We start from the raw sequence: 18115 nt of genomic DNA, 5'->3' as shown, positions 1-18115 counted from the left end.
GAACTTTGTGTTTTTCCGCTACCCCTGCCGACGCCAAGAAGCTGTGACATCAAGGTCTGGGAACAGGGCTGATCCTATCTGTAGTCTCTCCGGGCTTCAGTCTTCCTCTTCCTTTAGCACCCTCTCCTCCTTAGTCGGGTTGGGTTCGGCTCTTATGGGAGGTGCTTATACCTGCATATAGCCATCAACTAACCGCATTGTAAGTTTCTGCGGTTCACGATTATTTCGTACCACTTTCAGTACGGGGCGCTGCCCTTCCGTCTGAACTCAGCCGCTCACGTCTTCACACAGTTGATGAACGCAGTGGCAGGCCTTCTCTGCTTGGAGGGCAATCATCTGTACCCTTTTTTTGGATGACTGGCTGGTGACGGCGGGGGGTCACTCAAAGGTGGGGCACGCCTGCCAGCGATTGGCAGGTAACCTTCATCGGCTGGGGTTCTCCCTCAACCAGAGGAAGTCAGTTGTGCCCATCTCAGGAACAGGTCGTTTTAGGGGTGCTTTGGTACACAAGCTTTCAGCAGTTGTCCCCTTCACCGAGAGGCTTCTGTTCCTCCGCAAAAGGCGGTGGGGCCTTTTCTGGCCAACTCGACCACCTCTGCTTGGTGGTTCCAGCACATTCTGGGCCTGATGGCCTCCTGCGTGGTCCCTGTCCAGTAAGCGTGCATGAAGATGACGCTGCTCCAGCTGGTGGCCAATTGGCATCGGGAGATGGGATCTGCAAGATTCCAATACCACTGCTCCTACTGCCTGATCTTCACTGGATGCTGGATGGCATTGTTTTAGTGGGAGCCCCCTTCAAAAGACCGGTGCAGGTGCCTATGCTGGTGGTGATGACCGTCTCCTCCCTTCCGGCCTGGGGGGTACTCTGGAGGACTACATGATTTGGTGCAAGGTCCAGGACGGGAACCCTCCTGCATATCCATCTGTTCGAGCTCAGGGCAAAGGGGCTGGCCCTCGAGGCATCTTTGCCCATCAGGGATACGTCTGTTCTGGTCAGGAGGGACAATTCTACTACAAGTTCTAAACTGAACAAGCAGTGTGGTACCTGCCCCCACCCTTCCAGCAACCCCCTCTCTGCATAGAGGCAGTATTAATCTGCGAATGGTCCCTGTTTGAGGGTATTTGGATTTCGGCATTCCACCTCCCAGAGGACAGCAATGCAGAAGCAGACCAGCTCAGCCGCTTGGGCTTCAACACCTAAGAGTGGGAGTTGCAGACTTTGTTGCCCGTGTTCCAGCATTTGGTCGGGTGAGGAGGGGTGGGGGTTTGCGGACCTTGTATCCCCTCTGAATTCCAAGTTTCCCCAGTCTGCTTCATGGGCACAACTGGGGTCTCTGGGAGATGCCTTCCAGATCTGCTGGCACAGCCTCAGGTGTTATGCGTTGCCGCCCACCCCTGTGCTCCAACTGACCCTTTACGTTCGGGCGGGCTTTAATGGGTTGCAGCCTCATCCTGATTGTCCCTAGTGGCCTTCAAGACCGTGGTTTTCATCTGCTGCAGTTCTCCTGGGGTCCCTTCACCTCTGATCTGCAGCAGGGGAGTCCCGGCACAGTAGGGCGAGGCATGGGAGAATCTGGACCCAGCCAAGCTGGCGCTGGTGGGCTGGTTCCTGACTAGCTGAGGCTTCAACATGCTCAATTTTCAGATGGCAACTTGGACATCATTCAAGGGGGGCCTCGACTTGGTCCCATAATAAGAGTACATGGTCTAGGTTCTGCCATTGAGCTCGTGACAAGGGTCTGGACCCTAGTAAACGGGGGTCAAGCCGGCGGAAAAGGAAAGAAAAGGTTCACTCAAAGGACAACGTCCAACCGTGAAGAAGGGGAGAAAGTCCCCTTAGCTGCAGTTCAGATCACCATACATGAAACAAGCAATAGTTTAAAATACTATTATTAAGGGTCTGGACCCTGTCAACTGTCTTCTGGATGACGTACTGGCTTTTTCAGCGCACTTGTCTCATTCTGGAGTTTAGGTGGATACTTGTGGCCATTGGGGCTTACAAGAATTCCTCTGAGCATATTTTTTGCACCCAACCCAGTGGTTAAGGCCCACCTTAAGGGTCTGTCTAGGTTTTTTCCGCCAGTTCATAAGCCGCACCCAGTCTGGGACCTCAATGTGGTTCCAGCAGCTTTGCAGCGCAAGACTTTCAAGCCGATGGACTCTGTGGACATCTGCTTGTTGACACTAAAGACTGTTACTGTTGGCTGTCACCTCTGCGTGCACGGTTAGTGAGCTGCCGGCATCCTCGTGCAAGTACATTACCACTCTTCATAGCGACAAGGTCATCTTGCACACTTGCCCAAACTTCTTGACCACAGTGGTCTCCATTTGATCTGAATCAAATTTGTCTGCCAGTGTTCTCAAACCCACAGAGGGGGGGGGGGGGGGGGGAGTCCTGCATTATCTTGGCCTCGAGGGTTTTATCTCTCCGATGAAATCCTTCAGCAAGTTGGAGCCATTGTTTGACCTTTTTAGGGCTCCTCCCAGCTTGCAGGCTTCCATCGCCCATTGGATGGTCGAGGCCATTTCGGAGTCGTACACAGCCATGGGCAGTCCTGTTACTGAGGGGATTCATGCCATGCGGTTAGAGCCCAGGCCACGGCTGTCGCGGTTTCATAGACCTGCTTCTTTGAGATGTCATCAGCAAGGCGGCTAATTGGGCCACTCAGTCAGCCTTCTGTAAACACTACACACTGGACGCTAGCTAAGGCGCGTTGCTGAGTTTGGTCAGGCTGTTTTTAAGAGCCTTTTTGCTTTGCTCTAGATATGAGGCAGGTTATTACAGCTCCACCCTATGTTCTTGTTCGGTGGAATCATCCACAAGGATGGAGGAAGAGGGATGGGGATGTATGAGTAGTTAGTCACCATAGTGACTAGAGTACTCCTTGTCCTTAGCCCCCTTGCCTCCATACGTCCCACCCGCCTTCTCCCTGCTAATATTTAATGGGTGTAGTCGGGTATCTAATCGCCTAATGTGCTCAAAGGGGTCTGAGGTAGCGCCGCGGGGATGGCCATACTAAATTTGAAGGGAAGCTCAGTTTTTAGCTGTCATTTCGGTACCGTCCCCATGTTGGGAGACGCCCACAAGGATGAAGGGAAAGGGAACTAAGGACTGCGAGTACTCTAGACACTACGGGGAGTACATTTAATTTTGAATATAGAACCAAATTGATTATAAAAAAAAAGCATGTGACATGGAAAAGTTAGTGTGCCTAGTTGACTAATTTCAGTCAAGTTTTGGTGACGACCGCACTGATTTCTTTCGTACTAAACATTATTCTAGGTTTTGTCGTGATTTGTTGCAGGCATTTTTCTCACCTTTCACAAGGGGTTATGCGTTTGCCCAAGGCTGTGCATGCGACTTAAGCAAATCTTTCTGGGGGTAATCTACAAGTAGCGTTAAGCCCCTCTTTTAATGGCTGTATAGGCATGTATTCAGTGACCGTTAAGCTGTCAGGCTTTGCAAAATGCTGGCCTGATTTCTGCAGGTCGTTTGATGCCTCTATAAAAAATGCTCTGCTCCTGCATGGGGTCTATCATGGATTCACATGCTTGAATATTCCCAGTCAGTCTGGGAATCCTCGGGGGGGGGGGGGGGGGGGGGGGCGGCGCTTAGGGGGCAGTAGGGGAAAGTTTTACTTTCACTTAACAAAACTGCATTTCTCCCATAAACCAATCGCTGTCCTCTGGTTCATGCTGCCCCAGCCAATTACAACCCTCTCCCTAAGGTCTTCCTCTGGAAGCCATCTTCAGATTTTTACTGCACGCTTCAGTGTGGTGTCCTGAGTTACTTCTAGGTGTCTGAAGTTATCGTCAAAGTTTCCAGAAGGCCATCAGGCCTACTTTGTGCCCTCCGACCATGACTGAGGAGAAGGAAGGAAAATCCCTCTTCAAGCCCTGCACCAAGTGAGGGCTCCGGAACATGTTTGTGGAGGACAAGCACCTACAACGCCTCTACTGCCTGCATCCAGACCACAAGGAAGAGGATTGCAGGATTTGCTGTCTTCTCCAAGAAGACTGCAAAGGACAGGCACAGTAGACTGGAGGCATCGATGAACACCAAGGTCTCTGCCCCAAGGAGGTGCATGAATCACCCAAGGTCGGTCAGCCCGAGGTCCCTGGCTTACAAGTCCTGTGCGGACACCTAATCTGTGTGGGCCCAAGATGAGGCAAAGCACTGCAAGTCCAGGTCCTTTGGGGCTGCTGCGGAAGTGGGTCCCACAGCAGGCAGGGTGCAATTGACATCACCCTCTGCCTCCATTGCCAGCTGGCAAGTTAGCTCCTCCTCAGATAGTCAACCAACCCAGCCCAGCTAAGCTGTGGACGGAGAAGGCCAAGCTGCCCAGGCGGCACAAGAAAAGGCTTTGAAGACGATTGAGCTGGTGGTGGCTGCTCTTTCGAAAGCTAAAGGGGCTGACCCAGAGAGGGTAGCCCCCACAGCACTGAAGGTATCCCTCCCTCTGAGGCGAGAAGCCGCCCTGGTGACTTTGACAAGGTCTGCCGCACGCCAGAGAAGGGGCCAACCCCTCAGATCCTGGTTCCAGCCCCTCAGGGTGCAGGGGGGTGGGGGGTGGGGCAAGGAGGCCCCTGATCAGTCTCAGACCGGGTCTCCAGCCATGGAAATGCAGTCCATGGAAGGCAAGGATGTGGGGTCCACGAGGGCGCAGGGCCCAGTAGTCCGATCACACCAGTCCTGCCGAGGGATGTGTCTCTGGACATCCGATCAACCTTCCACACCTTGGTGTTGGAGATCCAGTAGAGGATGCAAATCTAGTTGCTTCCAGAGGGGCTTCGGGAGAGGGCTGTCATTGGCTGGGGGTCAGTATGACCCAGAGGACGGTGATTGGTTTATGGGAGAAACCGTTTAGTATGTGAAAGTGAAACCGTTTTTCTTTGCCTGAGGAGTCCCAGCCTAACTGGGGCTATTCAAGCATGTGAATCCATGACGGATCCATGCTGGAGCACAATAGTTACAAGTAAGTAACTTGTTCCTTACTCTACAAACATGCAGAATTTGTCCAACCGGTTTGGAGGCAAGGTTGACGGCCACCTTACTCCAGATAACGCCAATCTTAACCTGAATTGTCAAAAAATGATTCTTTGCTGCAGTAGGAGAGGAAACCACTATGGTATGGAAGATTGTGGGTATGAAAAGAAGGGTTGTGTAGCCCTGTTGCATAACTAGTTGCTTGGTCACTGCATGCTTAACTTTTGTGTACTATTATGCTCCTGTGAACATGCTCCATGTGCAATGGTACAGACTTCAAAGTTTGGTTTAAAGATATATAAATGCAACTCGTACGTGTGCTTTCTGCCACTACCAGTGGTTACGCTTGTAACTGTAGAACAATGGTTTTTTGATTTTTTTTTTTTTTAAAATCAAACAGTCCACAGTAGTCTAAACCCAGCTCTCGCGTTTTGCTAGTCCTCCTTCCCAACTAGTTGGCAATTGCCTGTTCGCCAGCATGGGGTTTTCGAATTTTCTACGCCCCTCAAGGGCAAAAGCGTTGTTTCCACTTCTCTGAGGATTCCGGAAGATTTTGAGGCCTACCTCATGGAATTGGCCCAGGACAAGGGAAGCATAACGCCTACTGGATCGAAGCTGTTCAGGAGCTGGCCTGGCTGTGGGCTTCAGAACGTCTTCAAGGAGGATGAGCACTCTCGGTGCCTCTACTGCCTTCACAAAGACAATACGCAAGTGGAGAAGGACTGTGCGTTTTACAAGAACATGTCTGAACAGACGATAAAGGATAGTCGGACTCGACTCGCCAACTGGCTGGAGGGGAAGAGCCCAGCAGCAGGTGAGGAGAAATCTGAGTGGTCTGCTAAGACCTTTGAAGGCGCTCTGGCGACGGGGGCCCAACAAAAGGCTAAGCACCGGTCGGGCTCCTCGGCTGCCAGGTAGGGTGCACTATCACCGACGCAATAACCACGAGCCAACGCTCTGACTCGGTGAAGAGGAAGTCGGGAGAACCCAGGTAAACTTCAGGAGAAGCCCCGGTTGATCCCGACAGACAGCCGAGGTGGAGTGAGGCGGTGACCCAGCCCCCCCCCCCCCCAACCCCCAAGGTGAATGCCTCTGGCACGGCCAAGGCCGTGAAGGCCCCGATTCCCCTGGCTAAGGCCTCGATCGAGGGAGTCATAGCGGCCCTGGCGAAACCTGTGGCGGCTTCCCCAGTGGAGGCGACTTCAGGGGCTAGAGTTTCCCTGCCACCCAGGAGGGAATTGTCTTTTTCGGCCTATCGAAGACCCCCGTGAAACCACAGCAGGGAAAAGAGGGGGCGGGGGCACGGTAGCCATAACTGGCTGGATGCCCCCTCTGAGTTGGCAAGCATCCAAAGGATCCTGCCCAGAATTTCGAGGATTCCAGGGCCCACGGGAAGAATCTCGACGAGGAGAGCGACAGGGGAGCCGACGAGGAAGATAGGGCCGCGGAGGACCCAACACCCTGGGCGTCGGTCCCTCTGCAGCTGGTACCCGTACCACAGGACCATTCGGGAGCAATCTTGACCCTGTGCGCCAAGATGAGGACGAGGATGCCCTTACCCACCCCCAATGAGGAGCCCGCGGAGCCTGGTCCGTCGGGGAGCCTGCCTAACAAGCTGAGGCGAGTACAACATCCCCCCCCTCTTTTCAGCTTTCACCCCCATCCCCTCCTCCGAGGGACGAGATGGAGACGGCGACGACGGAATGGACCTCCCCTCGCCACCTCCTCGGGCCTCCCCACCCGACAAAATTGGCTCCTTCCATGCCATGATCGCCAGGGTATCTGAGCTCTTCCAGCTCTGCCCCGAGGAACGAAAGAAGGAAGGTTTCCTCTACCAACGACGGGAGGCCAAGAGGAAGACTGTCCTCTCATTCCCATTGCTGGGCGACATCTGGGACGAGGGGCTAGCGCTCCTGAAGAACCCGTCCAAAGCCCCTGCCAGGAGAGATCGGTATGAGAAGAAATACCGGGTCCCGGACTCTGCCCCATGTGTCTCGGAGCACCCGGATTCGGTAGTCTCCGCGGCGGCCAAGAAGGCGGCGGCAGGGGCGACGGCGTCTTCATCAACATCCCCACCAGACGGCAAGGGGAAGAAGTGGATGCCATGGTATGACGAGTCATTTCGACGACGATTAAAGTGGCCAATGCCCTCGCGGCACGCTACGACAGGGAGCTGTGGTTCAAGATCGCTCCTTTGCTGAACTTACTTCCGGATGACGAGAGGGCAGAGTCCCTACAAATCCTACAGGAAGGCGAGGTGGCGTCGGACCACGGACATCGCAGACACCGGTTTTCGACAGATGGGCAACGGCGTTTGCCTTCGCCGGCGCCTTTGGCTCAAGGCCACCAGTTTCCACCAAGACATGCAGACCAGGGTTTTGGACATGTCCTTCGACGGGAACAACCTGTTCGGCAAGACTCTGGACGAGTCTCTACAAGCCATCAAGGCGGACACCGAAGACGGCTTGGGCCTTGGGTGTCCTTCAACGACGGCCGTCCTTTCGGAACGCCGGAGGCAAGCAAGGTGCCTCCAAAGGATTCGGCGGCGGCTCCTTGTCGTACCATCAAGCAGCCCGCTCCTCGTCGCAGGAGGCCTACAGAGGATGCGGCAAGGCGGGAGGATCTTGTAGCCACGGAGGCAAGGCCGCAGCAAAAACAGGATTGAACCGACCATGGCATCGGGCCCCCACCTGAGCACCCCGGTGAGAGGCTGGCTGGCAAAATTCATCAGCACGTGGGAGTCCATCGCCGACCGTTGGGTGCTTGGATGCCTTGGCCCGCGGGCACACCCTGGAATTTCAAAGGTGTCCCCGTATTCCACCCGTGACCAGGAAGGAAAACCACATCCCCCAGCTGCTGCTGGAGGTACGGGCGATACTAAGAAAGGGGGCCATCAAACTCGTCCCAAAGAGGCTCCTGGGCTCTGGAGTGTACTCGTGATACTTTCTCATCCGAAAAAAGACCGACGGTTGGCGACCCATCCTGGACCTTCGTCGTCTAAACAAGTACATCAGGTCCCAGAAGCTCCGGATGGACACCCAGCACGTGCTGGGGCAGCTTGAGGACGACGATTTCCGATCGTCGCTGGACTTGAGGATGCCTACTTCCACATCCCCATTCTAAAAGGACATCGCAAATTCCTGCGATTCGTGGTCCAAAGGCGACAAGATCAGTTCAAGGCCCTGCCCTTCAGACTGAAGTCAGCACCCACAGTGTTCACCAAGTGTCTTAACTCCAGTGGCGATGCAACTGCACCTCAAGGGGATACACGTCTACCCCTACCTAGACGATTGGCTCATCCGAGCAAAGTCAAGAGAACTCGCCGTCGATCACACAGCGAAGACAGTCCGACTGCTCACAGATCTGGGATTCTCGATCAACTTCGCGAATCCCATTTGGTATCATCGCAAGTCGCCCTGTTCCTGGAAGGCAGGGTCGACACAGTGGCGCGACCGGCTTCTCTGAAGGAAAGGACGAAGGCTATCCTACAACTATTGGCCATCGACGTGGCCAGGGTGAGGCCCATCAAGTCCCTACTTGGCATGATGTCCTCGTGTGTCTACCTCGTGCGCCTATGCAGGCTGCGGAGCAACCTCTCCAAGAGTTCTTCAACACCCGTTGGTGGCAAGCGACGGGCAGCTTCGAAGACAGGATCTCACTCAATGAGACTTTCCACCAAGCGATCAGGTGGTGGGGCACCCTCGCGCATCTGGCGTCGGGAATGGACTTCCAGACCCGGTACATCAGCAAACGTGACGGATGCCTCCGTGGTGGGATGGGGAGCGCACAACAGAGTTCTCCATGCAAGAGGCCTTTGGCTCCCGGAGGAGAGGTCACTACACATCTGTCCTGGAGCGCCGAGCCGTGTTCTGGGCCCTCGGGTCGTTCCTTCCGTCCCTCAAGGGTGGTGAGGGTCTTCACCGACAACATCACCATGATGTGCTACATCCGGAAGCAAGGGGCCACCAAATCCCCAGCCCTAACCAAGGAAGCGCAGGACCTGTGGCACTGGGCAGTCGCCCAGGGGATGTTACTGATGCCCTTCCATCTGGCAGGAATAAAGAACACCATTGCCGACTCACTCAGCAGGGAGTTGCGCTTTTGCCACCAGTGGGAGCTGCGGCAGGATCAAGAGGATCTCCTATTCCGACGATGGGGCAATCCCCACATTGACCTATTCGTGACGGCGACAAACACCAAGTGCCGGAGGTTCGCCAGCAGGTTTCCCCAGCCGGGGAGTATGGGCGATGCCTTCTCATTCCCCTGGGACGGCCTGTTCCTGTATGCGTTCCCCCGTTGCTGCTGCAACTCATCAATCAACTCAGACGGTCCCGGTGCAGGATGATCCTTGTCGCACTGGCGTGACCAAGGCAGATTTGGTTCCCAGACCTTCTGGACATATCTGCGTCCCCCCTCTTCTCCCTCCCCCCTCCCTTTACCCCCCCCCCCCCAGTCAAACTGCCAACAGACGCCGATCTTGGCGAGACGGAGCCATCCTCCACCACGACCCGGGGTCTCTGAACCTGCAGGCCTGGCTCCTGCAGCACTAGAGTTCGGAGGATACGATATCCCAGCGGACTGCAAGGAGGTGCTTGTAAGGGCCAGGGCGTCCTCGACTCTCGTGCTATGGGCACAAATCGAAGAGGTTCTGTTTGATGCCGTGCACAGAAGATTAGCCCTCTGCGAATTACGCCCCCTCAGGTGCTGCCGTACTTAGTATCATTGGCCAAGGCGGGGCTGGTACATGCCTCCATCAAAATCCATCTGGCGGCTATCTCCCGATACACCAGAACTACGGGGCGATCATCCCTATGGTCCCATCGCCTGGTGAAGGAGTTAATGAAGGGACTGTTCTGATCTCTCCCGCCGGTGAGGGCTCTGGCGTGGGAGCTCAATGTGGTGCTGTCCAGGCTCATGGGGCCGCCATTCGAGCCTCTGCATTCGGCACCGCTGAAGTTCCTGTCATGGAAGAGAGCGTTTCTTGTGGCCATCACCTACGCACGACAAGTGGGAGAGATCCAGGCCCTTTCCTGTAAGCCTCCATACCTGACATTCCACGAGACAATGGTAGTGCTGAGGATGCACCCCTCAACACGCCCCTGGTGCTACCGGTTTTCTTCCCGTCACCGGCTGAGAGGACTTTGCACTCGCTGGATGTTGTGAGAGCGCTGAAGTTCTACGTGGACCAGTCTTCGTAAGACATCACAGCTGTTTGAACTTTGGACCTGTGAACCAAGGGAAGGCCCTCTCAAAGGCTTCCATTTCCAGATGGCTCTCCGGCTGCGTCATGCACTGTCAACGGTTGGCAAATCGACAGTTACTGGCCGTCCGAGAGCCCATTCAACCAGAGCAATCGCTGCTACCACGGTGTTCTTGTCTGGTGTGCCCCTGCTCGACATCTGCAGGGCTGCTATGTGGAGGCCGACGCACACCTTCACGAGATTTTACTGAGTCGACTGGGATTCCAGGGAGGAGTCCAGAGTCGGCCAGGCATTTCTGCGCAACCTATTCGCCTGAAGGTGAACCTGGTGAGGAGGTAAGAGATGCTTAATGTTGAGTTGTAGTAATGCTTAATGTTGAGCCTTGCCACCTCCCGTGGTTTGTGTGTGTGTGTGTGTGTGTGTGTGTGTGTGTGTGTGTGTACTGCTATGTATTCTTGTATTCATGAGCATGTGAATCCATGCCAGACCCCATGCTGGAGAAGTAACAAGTTACTTAAGTGTAACAGTTCTCCAGCATGGGTCTGGCATGGATTCACATGCGAACCCTCCCTCCAACCCCTCTGCGGCTCTTCTCTTGGTCCTACAGCCACTTAACGTGCTACCAAATCTGAAGATGGTTGCCAGAGGAGGGGCTTGGGTAGAGGGCAGTCATTGGCTGGGGGAAGTATGACCCAGAGACCAGTGATTGGTTACTAGTAGAAAGAAAGTTCAGACAGTTCAGAAACAACTGATTTTTTTTCTTTACCGTGGATTCCCAGCCTGACGACAGCGAATATTCATGAGTATGTGAATCCATGCCAGACCCATGCTGGAGAACAGTTGCAGGTAAGTAACTTGTTCCTTCTAGAGTCAGGCCACCCCCACCAGTAAAGGAGATGTTCCAGAATCACCAACTCTTTAAAAAAAAGTTTTACCGTGCTTACAAGTCATGCTAGAATAAGGAACGGAAGCATGTGAATAGCATAAAGTTAAAAAGCTTTAGTCAAACTAAATGAAATTTTAAATTTAGGAGAGAAGTACATATAGCCATATAAAATGTTCGCATGTACCCTGACAAGCACTTAACTTTCACAGATTTGTGAATGGCCTATTAATGCTTGTTCTGTTTCTTTTCAGACCATAAAGTGTTTGTTGATTCACCCAAACCCGGAATCTGCACTGAATGAAGAGGCAGGGCGCCTCCTGCTGGAGAACTATGAAGAATATGCTAGCCGTGCCCGTCTCCTTACAGAAATACATGCACAAGGTGCTAATCTCCGTTGCAAAGGCACTAGTGACCCCTGCTCGTCTTCAGCTACAGGAGTCAGCAATGGGGATGGGCCCATGGCCAAGAAGCATGCAGGAGACAGGGACAAAAAACTTGCAGCCAAAAAGAAGACTGACAAAAAGAGAGCTTTGAGGAGGCTATAGGACAGGTCTGATAGACACGTGGTGAATTCCAAATCATGAACTGAACACTTTGGGTTCAATGCAGGCAGGAAGGGAGGAAGGACTTGGGGAGCCAACACAATAAAAAGTATCTTTTCCTTTTCCTCAAGTTTTTAAAAATACTTTTGTCAGTTTTTTCAATATTAAGTTATTTAAATTATAAAATCTATTAAAGTACTTTTTTTCTAAAGAATCTTGTCTTTATGTCATTGTTTGAGCACGCACATGTAGAGGAGTGAGTAATCTATTGCACATTTACTAAAAGCAAGTACAATAAGCCATGTAAAAGTGTAGCTCTTGCAGTGAAGAAATGGTGCGTTGGAAGGTTTGGGCAAAATTTTATATCTTATATTGGGGTATGCATTGTTAATCTGCTTAGAATCACATGCTGTGCATAGGTCCGACATCCAGTGGTCACTGCAGAGTATTGCATTTTGTTTTTCGTAGTCGAAAAGGGGACGTCGACAAGGCGTCTGTAACACTATCCCTATAGTGACGTGCGTTGTACCCACAATCCCTCACGCGTCGAGGTCCCTCAGATTGTTTTTTTCCGCCCAGCTACTGGTCGCCTTTACGCGTAGCTCCTCGAGAGACATTGCAGATTTCATCTCCTCGACCTTTGGTCGTTTTCCTATATTAATATAGAGCATATCGATCCCCCCCTCGACGCTGTTGTGAAGCTGTCTCCGCCGAGCAAGATCTTCGACGGAGGGGACGAGCGGAGGAGATCCTTCGGCGTTGCCGAACACGTGGCCTGGCCTCGCAGGCCATATACAGTAGGGAGAGTGGGGGTCGTGGGACATCTCTAGTTTTCGGAGAATGCCTTTCCTTTTCCCCTTCATTTCCCTTGGGGTGGTTATCACGATTTATTGCCTCGGCTATGGAGAGGACACCCTTTAGGTTTTGCCCGCTTTGCAAGGGCAAGTTTACTTGGAAGGACAAGCATTCACGGTGTAACCGCTGCTTGCCCCTCGATCACAAAGAGGAATGTTGCACGGCTTGTCGGCTTCTTAAGCCGAAGACTCTAAAAGACTGTAGGGTCAAGAGGTGGGCGGCCTACGCTATGTCGAAGGCCGACGCACTACCCACCGTTGCTACCTCCGACAGTGACGAGGAACGTGATACCACAACCTCCGCTACGGAAGTCGAAAACCCCCCTAGAGAGCGCGCACGCGCTTCGTCGTCTGTCCCCGGCCCCGACAGGCTCAGCTCACGCCCTGCTAATGGGGATGAACACCCACACCCCGGCGACATTGACGCACACAAGACCACACATAAGCACACAACCCATGGCTCTTCTTCGTCGAAGGCGAAGAGAGCATCAGCGCCCAAGGAGACGCAGGTTCCACCGGCGGCCTCCTCGGACCGTTCGGGTTCGAAGCCCCTCTCACAGCCGCGACTGGGCTTTCGGCAAATAAGGGCGCCGCCCCCAAATCATCGGCCGGCGCGCATCAGCAGAAAGCGCATGCCGCCGTAGAGCGATCGACACCCATAACGTCGAAACCACAGCCCTCCGCTGACAAACGAGTCGCTGAGAGCTTGGCGAGGATCGTGGTAGCCGACGCCCACAAGCGTACGCCGAAAGACACCGAGCGCTACGCAAAGGTCGAAAGACACGCCGAAAATGCCCGAAGAAAGGCAGGGACGATATCCTTCAGTCGAAGGGATTCCCAACACACCTGAAGGCTTTCCGGAGGGCGACGGGACACTTTCCTCGACGTTGTGGGAGAGGTCGAGCCGTTTTCAGCTACAAGACACCATTTTTTCCCCCGCTAGACCGCTCAGGGGTACCCCATGAAACCATGGAAAGGCTCCATCTCTGCATGGAAAGAATGGAGAGGTTTATGAATACCCAGAACCCTCCCACTCCCAAGAGAATATAAGAAGGTTCTCAGGAGGACCCCAGGGCCAAAATTCCGAGACTAGTCAATCCCCACCAGGACACAGCCTCAGACTTCCATAGTGTATATGACCTCACTGGGGAAGAACATTATTTTGAGGAAGAGGATGATTTTATGGACGAGGAAGAGGGACGGAACCAGGAGGAAGGTCTGGAAGACAGCCCAGACTTGGTAGGAGAAGGCTTCGGAGAAAATCCAGAAGGACCTTCCCTGGCAATCCCCATCAATATATTCCGACACTGATGTCCTGAACCTAAATCCTCCTGACAATTCACCTATTAGAAACACGTCTCCCAAATGACGATCAGCCCACATTTAATGCCCTGTTGCGCAGAGCTGCAGCACATTTCGAACTGGACACTGGGCTGCTCTCTCCTGAATTAGACTTTGTGGAAAGAGTAATTAAGGAGAAACCCCCGGTCAGTCAGACCATTCCCCTCCTCGCTTCGGTGAAGAGAAGAATCATCCCTTCGCTGTCCACACCCGCACTAATCGGAGGGGTCAATCCTAGAATTGAAAAACTTTTCACTCCTTCACCCTCAGACCCGCTGTACATCAGGGGACATTCCATTTCGGATTCCCTGGTAGTAACCAACACAAGAAAGAGGGCAGGGGTACCACTTTCCACCAGTGAGGCACCACCTGACAAGGAGGGCAAGCGGTTATATGCCCTTGCAAAAAGTTACATCCTCGGCTGCCTTTTCGGCAAGAATTGCGAACAACAATTCTTTGCTCGCTAGCTATGCGGACGCGCAGTGGGCCAAACTGCGCAAAGACGCCGAAGAAGCGCCGGAACCATTACGTACACGCCTGCTTACAACTATTGGCGAAGGAACCCAGGTCAACCAGAGTATTGTAAAGAACTCTCTGGATGCGGCAGAAACAGCGGGACGTTCCCTAGTTCAGGGAATAATCCTAAAACGCCACGTATGGCTGCGCAACTCAGGGTTCAAACCGGAGACACAGGCGTCTTTAATAAATAAACCTGTTGAAGACTCAAACCTCTTCGGGAAAGCGGTGGATGAGGCTCTGGAGATGGCTAAAAAAGAGTTTGATACTATCAAAACTCTTGACCAAATCTCTAAGCCCTCTACCAGGCTATGGCAACAAACGCTTTTTTCGGTGGCCAACGCCAACAACAAAACCAGCAGCAACAGTACCCTGCCACCAATTTCCAGACCAATAGTGGCCAGTACAGCCAAAGAGGCCAGCGCCGGGGCAAAGGAAGAGGCCGGGGGTCCACCCCCAGAGGCTCCCACGCCCCCAACAACACCAAGTGACGCGAAGATTCGCGTCCCCTCCCATGCAACACCGGTCGGGGGCCGGATAACATCCTTTCTCCAGCATGGGGTCTGGCATGGATTCACATGCTCATGAATATTCCCCGTCAGGCTGGGAATCCTCGGTAAAGAAAAAACCAGTATCAGTTTCGTTTCTGATCTGTCTTTCGTAGTAGGACACCGTATTCATGAGCATGTGAATCCATGCCACACCCATGCTGGAGAACAACAGTTACAGGTAAGTAACTTGTTCCTTCTTCCAGCATGGGAGGGTATAACGTCAGACCGCTGGGTACTTTCCACCGTAGCCCACGGATACTGCATCGAATTGAACAGTTCCCCAACATACAAACCCCCGAGGGGACGTCGCATGACACCGGAACATCTTGCCATCCTTCTCCAAGAAGTACAACAACTGCTGGAAAAAGGAGCCATAGAGGTCGTACCTCTATCTCAGGTAACAGAAGGTATTTATTCAGTGTACTTCCTTGTACCCAAAAAGGATCTAACAATGCGCCCTGTATTAGATCTGCGCCCAGCGAATAAGTTTATCAAACCCCAAAAGTTTTGTATGGTGACCTTACAAGAAGTGATCCCACTGCTATCACAGGGAGATTACATGACAACATTGGACATGAAAGATGCATACTTTCATATTTTAATGTTGCCAGCGGACAGAAAATACCTCCGGTTCATGATAGAGGGCAAACACTACCAGTTCAGAGTGCTACCCTTCGGCATAGCATCTGCACCAAGGGTATTCACGAAGGTGCTGGCAGTGGCAGCGGCCCACCTGCGCAGGTTGTCATCCCAGTTTACCCTTACCTCGACGACTGGCTCATAACAGGGGATTCTTACGAAACATGCTTCTCCAATACCCAAAAGACTGTAGACCTTTTGTTCCAGTTGGGCTTCTCCATCAACGAAAAGAAGTCCAGCCTAGACCCCAGCCAAATCAAACAATTCCTAGGGGCTCTAATTCAAACAAAGGACGGCCTCGTCTTCCCCTCCAAAGAGAGGGTCCAAAACATGCTGTTTCAGATCCCTCAATATGTGACCGGTCGAGAGGTGACGGTACGCAAAGCAATGCGCTTGCTAGGCATGATGGCGTTGTGTATTTATTTGGTACCTCACGTGAGCCTGCGCATGCACCCAATGCAAGAGTGGCTCAACAGCCAGTGGTGTCAGGCCAGCGGACTATGGGACGATCTAGTGGTGGTCTCGCAGGCCTTAGTTCTCTCGCTACGGTGGTGGACAAAGGAAAACCTGGAAAAAGGGAAACCCTTTGCCACACCCGCGGCGGAAGCCACTCTAACCACAGACTCATCCCTCACAGAATGGGGGGGCTCACCTATCCCATCAGACTGCTCACGGAGTGTGGACTCAGAACGTAGCATCCAAACACATCAATCTTCTGGAGCTACTAGCGGTGTTCAAGGCGCTAAAAGCCTTCCAGGAACACCCACAAGGCAGGACAGTGATGGTCCTTACAGACAGCACCACAGCCATGTATTACATCAACAAGCAGGGGGAACCCACTCTCCAGGACTGTCCAAACTGGCCTAAAATATATGGAAATGGTCTCTCAAACAAAATATGTTCCTACTGTCACAACATGTACCAGGGGAACTCAATCTGCTGGCAGACAAACTCAGCAGGGATTTCCCCCTGCGCGAAGAGTACGAATGGCGACTGCACAAAGACATCGTCTTCGTCTTCACGCAATGGGGATTCCCAGAAATAGACATGTTCGCAACCCTGGAGAACTCGCAATGCCAAAGTTACGCCTCCAGGTACCCCCAGAACCAATCAAGGGGAACGGTCTGTCGATTCAATGGTCAGGGAAATTTGTTTACGCTTTTCCCCCCCGACTTCCCTTCTCAACAAGGTGGTGCACAAAATGCACCAGGAACAAGTAACCATGATACTGGTGGCCCCAATGTGGGCCCGACAGCCATGGTTCGCTCACTTGCTGGAGATGTCCATCTCCCCCAGTGAAACTCCCCTGCCCGTACAACATGCTGTCACAAGACAAGGGCAGGACTCTGCATCCATGCCCCCAGAAAAAGGAACTTAGCAGCCTGGCTCCTGAGATCATAGAATTTGGACATCTACAGCTCCCGCAGAGATGCATGGACATCCTCAGGGAAGCCAGAAAACCTAACACTCGCCACTGCTATTCTAGCAAGTGGAAGAGATTTGTCATCTGGTGCAGAGGAAAGAGCATCAACCCAATTGACTGCTCTCCCACACATATTGTTCTATACCTGACCCATTTATTGGATTCAGGTCTAGTGTTCAATTCCATTAAAGTCCACCTAGCGGCACTTTCTGCATACACCACTTCCCAACTCAGTGTCGTGGTGGAAGATCCCTGTTCTAAAGGCCTTCATGGAGGGAGTAAAGAGAATACACCCCCCGATAGCTGACCCAGCTCCCGGATGGGACCTTAACGTGGTACTTACCAGACTCATGGGCTCACCATTTGAACCCATGCACAAAGCATCTCTTAAAGACCTCACTCTTAAGACTGCTTTTCTAATAGCTATCACCTCCATCAGGAGAGTAAGTGAACTACAGGCTCTTTCTGTTCTAGACCCCTTTGTTACAGTTCACAGAGATAAGGTGGTTCTACGCACTCACTCAAGGTTTGCTCCGAAATTCATCTCAAAATTCCACGTAAACCAGTCTATAGAACTACCAGCGTTCTTTCAAAATCCTTCCAACTTGGGAGAAAGGACTCTGCACACACTAGATGTCCGCAGAGCGGTCATGTTCTACATGGAAAGAACCAGACCACTGAGGAAGACTAATCAGTTCTTCGTCTCGGTGGCAGCAGGAAGAGAAGGGGATGCAGTTTCAAAGTCCACTATTTCTAGATGGATTGTTCAATGCATCACTCTATGCTATACTCTTGCTAAGAGAGAACTGCCCTTTAGGCCAAGAGCACATTCTACTCGAGGCACGGGGCGTCCATAGCATTCATTGCAAATGTTCCCCTTGAGTCCATCTGCAAAGCGCTGGAGTTCTGTGCACACCTTTACAAAACACTGTCTAGCTGCACACTCTAGATCTGACTCCCAGGTGGGACAGGCAGTATTAAGACATCTTTTCTCTGCTGTTCCTTCTCATAACCCACCGCCAACTCCGGGTACTGCTCGCTAGTCTATGCACAGCATGTGATTCGAAGCAGATTAACAAACATCAGAAGACAATGCATTACTTACCGTAAAAGCATTTCTGATAGTTGTATCTGCTTAGATTCACATGCGCCCACCCTTCCTCCCCGCTCGGATG

General features: G+C 52.6%; 1 protein-coding gene across 1 annotated transcript in view; it reads left to right on the top strand.

Moving 5' to 3' along the window:
• The window catches only part of UBE2S (ubiquitin conjugating enzyme E2 S), a 111010-nt gene extending 99180 nt beyond the window's left edge, over positions 1-11830 (top strand). Inside the window, exon 4 of the mRNA XM_069607000.1 lies at positions 11326-11830. Coding sequence (XP_069463101.1) covers positions 11326-11619 — 294 coding nt within the window. The 3' untranslated portion in view covers positions 11620-11830. The remainder of the gene's footprint in view (positions 1-11325) is intronic.
• Positions 11831-18115: the final 6285 nt, after the last annotated feature.

Source organism: Ambystoma mexicanum, chromosome 1p (assembly GCF_040938575.1).
Source record: "Ambystoma mexicanum isolate Mex_15411 chromosome 1p, UKY_AmexF1_1, whole genome shotgun sequence".
Taxonomy (NCBI): Eukaryota; Metazoa; Chordata; class Amphibia; order Caudata; family Ambystomatidae; genus Ambystoma; species Ambystoma mexicanum.
This window is presented reverse-complemented; position numbering and strand designations above follow the sequence as displayed.